Source organism: Lipotes vexillifer, unplaced genomic scaffold (assembly GCF_000442215.2).
Source record: "Lipotes vexillifer unplaced genomic scaffold, Lipotes_vexillifer_v1.1 scaffold382, whole genome shotgun sequence".
Classification (NCBI taxonomy): domain Eukaryota; kingdom Metazoa; phylum Chordata; class Mammalia; order Artiodactyla; family Lipotidae; genus Lipotes; species Lipotes vexillifer.
Window position 1 is genome coordinate 170,637 of NW_006780611.1, and position 6,337 is coordinate 176,973.

General features: G+C 65.6%; 1 protein-coding gene across 1 annotated transcript in view; it reads right to left on the reverse strand.

The window, feature by feature from the left end:
• The window catches only part of MAPK8IP2 (mitogen-activated protein kinase 8 interacting protein 2), a 9,545-nt gene extending 3,493 nt beyond the window's left edge, over positions 1 to 6,052 (reverse strand). Inside the window, exons 1-9 of the mRNA XM_007453872.1 lie at positions 5,857 to 6,052; positions 4,731 to 4,836; positions 3,145 to 3,399; positions 2,905 to 2,998; positions 1,612 to 2,811; positions 1,259 to 1,334; positions 951 to 1,123; positions 760 to 869; positions 42 to 146 (exon numbers count right to left, since the gene is read on the reverse strand). Coding sequence (XP_007453934.1) covers positions 42 to 146; positions 760 to 869; positions 951 to 1,123; positions 1,259 to 1,334; positions 1,612 to 2,811; positions 2,905 to 2,998; positions 3,145 to 3,399; positions 4,731 to 4,836; positions 5,857 to 5,921 — 2,184 coding nt within the window. The 5' untranslated portion in view covers positions 5,922 to 6,052. The remainder of the gene's footprint in view (positions 1 to 41; positions 147 to 759; positions 870 to 950; positions 1,124 to 1,258; positions 1,335 to 1,611; positions 2,812 to 2,904; positions 2,999 to 3,144; positions 3,400 to 4,730; positions 4,837 to 5,856) is intronic.
• Positions 6,053 to 6,337: the final 285 nt, after the last annotated feature.

A 6,337-nucleotide genomic window follows, 5' to 3' on the forward strand; every position in this document is an offset into this window, starting at 1 on the left:
CCTCCCACCGGCCCCTGCGCCTCAGGCCCCCACCCCCCCACCTCAGGTCCTCCACTTAGACTCAGCTTGACGCCCCGAAGAGAAATCTCAAGGTCACAGGAGGCAGGAGGGCGCAGGTGGACAGTCAGTTTCCGGGCAGTGGCGATCTGCAGAAGAGGTTAGGGGAGAAAAGGGTCTCCAGGGCCTGCGAGGGCATCTCTCCCTCCTGGCGGGACGCTGTCGATTAGGTGTGAAGACCCCTGGCAGCGAGTCGGGAAGATGTGAGCGTGGCCTTGGCCTCTCCTCAGCCTCAGGACGGCCTGCCTCGTTTGCCTTCCGCCCCTCCCCAGGACTGAGGCCCCAGCAACCCCGGCCTGCTCACGGCCCGTCTCGTGCGCTGGACGCAGGCTCTCAGGCACAGAGCCATGCTGCTGCCCTGCTGCCCCCCCCCCGCCCCCCGCTCGCCTGCAGGCCCAGCAGACAGGCCGGCCCTCACCAAGTGTCCACCGAGTGAATAACGAGTGAGCAAATGACTTCCAGGGAAGGGTCTGTGAGAGCTGGTCTTGCTTTTCAGACACGGGACCGGCGGGAAGGTGACGGGGAACAGCTGCTGAGCGCTGCGCGAGGCCTGTCTGCCAGGCCTCTGAATCGGGGCTGGGGGGGCCCGGGCCCTGAGGCCCCCAAGCATCCTGGAACCCTCCGTAGAAGAGGGCGGAGGCCTGGGGCCTCCAAGGGCTGTGCCAGCCTGCAGGGCTCAGGGGCCCCCACCTCCAGACTGACCTTCTGCATGGCCGCACACAGGATGCCATTGCCCTGGTGACAGGGCACCTCCACGGAGCCCAGGAACTGCACGTCAAAGCGCTCCACCCAGCAGGGACCCCGCTTGCTCCCTGGGAGATCACAGGGGCCTAGGTCAGGTGAGCAAGAGAGGGCCTGGGGTGACAAGACGCCCCTTGGGGAAGGGGCCTCACCCAGCAGGTCCTTGGCCGGGCCGGGCACCGCGTGGGCATAGAAGGCGGGGAAGACGCCACGCTCCCCCGTGCGCATGTTGAAGCCACGGAACCAGAAGTCGTCCTCCTCGGCCTCCACCAGGACCGGGTCGTCCACATCCAGCTCAAGCTCGTCGGGATGGCGGGGAATGAACCTGAGGTCAGGTCAGAGGTAGGAGGTCACTGGGGCAGGGGCAGGGGCAGGAATGGTTGGGTTGTGTCCACCAGTGTCCCATAGTGCCTGTAGGCTCAGGTGGAACGTCGCTAGCAGCGAGGGGGAGAGGCTGTACCTGAAGACAGCCCGATGGGTTTGCTCTCTCTCCTCGCCATTGACCAGGCAGGAAAAAAGGCCGAAAGACTCGGTGCCTGAGAGACAGAAACAAAAGAGACAAAGGCTCAGGGGAGGGGCAGGAAGAGAAGTACCTGAGGGCCCCGCCGCGCTCCCCTCCCCCCAACAGTCTGGCGTGGGTTGTCCTCAGTCACCGAGGGAGGGACAAGTAGCTCACCGGGGGCTGGAGACAGAGCAGCCTCCCCCACGCACCTCCCCACCCCACCCCACCCTACGAGGGCCTGGGGGAAGCCCTGGGGCCAAGGAGCCAGCCTGCCCTCCCAGGACCGCCCCCTTTCCCCACCTCCCACTCACTGGAAGATCGGGAGGTGCTGTTGACAAAGACATTGAGGAACTTCTTGGAGAAGGTGAGGTCAGGGCTGTCCGGGGAGGCAGCCCCGGGGCCCCGATCACGGCCCAGCGGTGTGGCTCCCGCCTCTTCCTCGCTGGCCTCGCCACCGCTGTCCCCGCTGTCTTCGCCCAGGCGCGCGCAGCGCCGCAGGCTCACCAGCTCCAGCTGCGTGTGCTCGTCCACCACCAGCGTGTACTTGACCGCATCGTACACCAGCGAGGCGTCCGGCGCCGCGGCGCCCTTGCCCCGGCCCCCGGGGGGCGCTGCCTCGGGCTCGGCTTCGTCTTCCCCCTCTTCATCCTCGTCGTCCTCCTCCGAGCAGGCGGCAGAGCAGGCGCGGCCCGGGCGGGCAGGGCGACCCGGAGCGGCCCACAGGGGCGTGATGGTGTCGCGCGTGGGGTTGCTGAGGAAGAGGCAGGGCCCGGGCTGCGCGGGGCCGGGCCGAGGGGCGGAGGGCTCGGGGGGCGGCGGCCCACACAGCGTCTCCATGTCCACCAGCTCCACGCCCGGCCCCGCCGCCGCCTCGGGGGCCTCGCCGGCGGGCGACACACACTCCCCGGCAGGACGCGGCGCGGGAGACAGGCACTGGCCAGGGCAGCGGATGGGCGAGGAGCCCTCGGAGATCATGCGGCTCACGAGGTTGCTGAGCAGCCAGGGCGAGTCGGCGTCCTCGCTGAGGTCCGGCTCAGACTCGGACCCTGACTCGTACTCGCTGTTGGTGTCGTCGGGGCCCACGGGCAGGAAGGCGGGGCGGCGCGGGTGCTCGCACGGCGGCTCGGGCTCGGGCTCCGAGGCCGGCGACGAGGCCTCCTCGATGGAGTTGGTGAGGTGCGAGGAGCGGCCGCTGCTGCTGCCGCCGTCGTCGCTGCTCCGCTCCAGCTCTGTCTCTGAGATGGAGGAAATCATGCGCCCCAGGCGCGCGCCGCCCGCGTCCTCGGAGTCGGAGCCCGGCGACGACAGCTCCTGGCTGCTGCGCCGACCCCCGCGGCCTCCGCTGGACCCGCTCCCCAGGTCGGCCTCGATGCCCGGATCCGAGGAGGGCGAGGCCCCACCTGGCGCCAGGGGCCTCGCGGGCTGGTTGCCTTCGGAGTCGCAACCTGGATGCACAGGTGACTGCGCCCCGCAGGGGCTTCTGTCCGTGGGCGGGAGGGGGGCGGGCGGCTCTGCGGAGCACGGGGTTGGGTCAGCCAGCCCACCTCCCCCACCCCTCCCTCCGTCGCCTCCGGCGTAACCCCGCCCGCCGCCGCCCAGCTCACCTCTGAGGGGCTCCTGGGCGGGTGGGCACAGCACTGTTTCCTGCCTGGAGGCTGGAGGCCCTGGAGCAAACCCTCCATTGTTGTTCCGGGAGTCCTGGAGAGGAGGGGGGCGTGGGGGGAGGGGAGCAGCGCTGAGGAGGGGCCCCAGCTCTCAGGGGTAGGTGGGGGGACAGGCTGCCACGGGGACCAGTCCCGGATGCTGGGAACCACGGATAGCTGCGGGTCTGGGTGCCGGCTCACCTGGGCTCCCAGTGTCGTCAGGTGGAGCGTGGTGGGCCGGTGCTTGTGCGGCTCCTCCAGGGAGGGCGAGGGGATCAGGGGCTGCCGGGCGCGGGCTGCTGAGCCAGGGCCTCCCCCCTCCTCGCCCTCCCCCTCTGCTTCCTCCTCGTCGTCCTCGTCCTCTTCGTTGTCATCGATCATCTCAAACTCCTGGAAGTCATCCTGGAAGGAGCAGATGGGGTGCGGCTGCTCCGAGCGCCCCAGGGAAAGGCTGTCCTGCAGGGAAGAGGCGGGGCAGAGCTGGGCCGCGCGGGACGGTGACTTGGGTCCCAGGCGCCAGGAAAGGGGAAAGCAGGAAGCTCTAAGTCAGGGGACAGAAGCCTCCCTCCAGTTCACTCTGCTCCCCACCAACAGAGCAGCTTTTTAAAAAATCTGTTTAAGATACATAGGATCGCTACAGTTCTTGGTAAGTAAGAGCCCAAACTCCTAAGTCTGGGTGACAGAGATACTCAAAGTGGCCCCAACCCACCTGCCAGCCTCATCTCACCCTCAAACCCCGTCACATTTGACACCAGCACTTTTCCTTCACAGCATTTTAACACAACTCATAGTTACTGTAGAGTTTCGGGTCTGTCTCCCCCACCAAGCTGCAAGCCCCACCAGGACAGGACCGTGTCCATACTGGACACTGGTACAGCCCACCCCCAACCGAGAACAGGACCGGGCCCACAGTCAGAGCTCAGTAAATATCAAATGAATGCACGAAGCAAAGACAGCCAGCACCAGGCTTCACCAACCTCAGGGCCTCTGACCCACTAATCCCTTGCCAGCAATGCCTCTCCTCCATTCCCTCCAACCCCCCTCATCTGCCAGTTCCTTCTAGTCCTCCCTAAGGGCACGGTTGTGTGCCACTTGCACTGGAAAACCTCCCTGATGGCCTCAGTCTTGGGTGGGTTCCCATCGTTGCACCTTCTGTCCCCTCACTGGAATCCAGCCGTTGACACTCAGGCAGCCACTGCCTCTCACAAGTCTTTCTCCCCTACTAGGTTATAAGCTCCTGAGGGCAAGAGCCACACCTGTCCTGCTCTCTTCCCAGGCCCCTGGAAGCCCCCAGCACTTGCCACATGGGAGTTGCTCAGAAATGTTCTTGAATGAAAACAAGAACATAAAGAAATGGGGAGGAGGAGATGGGCAGGGGAGACTTCAGGGCTGGAGACATGAGGCAGACAGATGGAGGCCTGAGAGGTGGGGAAAGGGCAAAGGGGGAGATGAGGTGAGATGGCGGCTGGAAGGGGTTAGATCTTTCTGGGAAGTGAGCTGAGCACAGAGGCACCAAAGCATAGACACATCTCCCCTCCCCCAAGCTAGCCCGCTGGTGGGGAAGCGAGGACTGATGGGGAAGGTCCTCAGTGGACCTCTGTTAGAAAAAGAGAGGTCTGATATCAAGGAAGACCCTGGGTCGAGAGGCCAAGGGAGAGGGGGCAATCAGAGGATTTCTTGTTTCAAGGCTGAGCTCAGACCCACCCTAAAACCCCAGGAGACTGCTAAGCATAACCTAAGCGAGACTCTCCCTTGAGAGAGTTCTCTGCCCCCAGCCCCTTCCCCACCTTCTCGCAGTGGTCTGAGTCGTAGCTGAGGCCCAGACCACAGTCGTCGGTGATCTCAGACAGATCTTCATCATCAAATTCTTCCAGACTTATGTCCTGTGGAGGCCTGGAGAGGAGAGCAAGGACAGGGCTCCTGAGAGAGCCACCAACCCTGGGCTCCCTGGCCGGGAACTGGTCCTAAGGAGGGGCCACGGGAGACGCCCCCCCAGCTTCTAGGCCCCGTGATCTCCAGAGCCCCCAACTCCCAGACCTGCATCCTGCATTTATCTTGGACCTCAAACTCTGCTCTCCAGTGGATTTCCCTCTCAATTTGAGCCACGACCAGCTCAGAAGAGGCACCTGTCCCCCAAACCCTCCTCCCGGCCCTCCTTCCGCAAAGAGCCAGCAGCCTCTCCCGCCTCTACCCTCAGCTCCAGGCCCCTCTGGGTCACAGGCTCAGCCTCAGGGGAGTCAGGCTGAGCGGAGAAGGGGGAGGGGAGCTGAAGCTGCAGCAGCAGGAGGAGGGGGAGGGGTGAAGGCTGTTCCGGGAGCAGAATCTGGCCAGTTTGTCCCCCACTCCTGCGGAAGGCGGGCCTACACCCAGAGGTCCAGCCCTCTCCCCACCCTAGTCCCTTGCCCCAGGCCCCAGGCTTGATTTCAGCTCTCTCCCTCCCAGAGCCCTACAGACCAGGCCGGGCTTCCACCAGAGGTCCAACAAGGCCAGAAGGACACTGCCAAGCACAGAGTGTGTGCTCAGCGACCTGCGCAGGCAGCCCACCCCTCAGAGGCTCCGCCCTCGACCCCTGAGGACCTCCACCTTGGAGGACCTCCACCTTAGAGGGGCCGGCTGTTCAGGCTGGGTGCAGCCCTGGATCCCAGCAGGACTTTGGGGCTGGGGGCGGTCACTGGGGCTGGAGGACGGGCATAAGGGGAGGACAAAAATGGAGAGACCCGAAACCGAGGGGCGGGGGGGCGAGGAGCCGGAACCACGGGCCTCAGGACCAGAGCGGGGGGTCTGGGGCTTGGGCCCCCAAAAGCGACGGGGGGGTGGTAGCAGGGTCGGGTCGGAGAAGCCTGGGGACTGGGTCAGAGGGGGTGCTGTACGAAGGGAAGGGCCTGCCGAGGCCCGGGGCGCCCAAGTGCGTACCTGCAGCCTGGCGGCGACAGCGAGTGAAAGGTGGAAAGAGAAAACATCTCCGCCCGATCCGCCATCTTCTCCGGGGAAAGGTCCGCCGACTGCGGCGGGGGAGGGGTGCCCGGAGCGACAGCCCGCACGCCCTTCGTCGCTCCCTCCCGCCCGCCCTCAGCCCGCCCCAAGTCACCTCGTGACACGCCCTGCGACACCCCGCCGCCAGCACACCTCGACGCCAGGACACCGCGGCAGCGCGAGCCCGGGGGGGAGGGAGGAGGGCGGGCCCGGGAGGAGGGCGAAGGGGACTGCGGGGAAGCTGGTTGGAGGAGACAGATGGTTTGACTAAGAGGCTCGGGTTGGGGGAGAATCGGGCTGCGGTTGGTTTTTTCGGGGTGGGGGCAGGTGAGAAGCGGATTAGTGGGGATGGGGGATCAGTTCGTATGGTGAGAGTTTAAATGAGGGACTTGCTGTGGGGAAGTCGGTCCGCACACCTCTG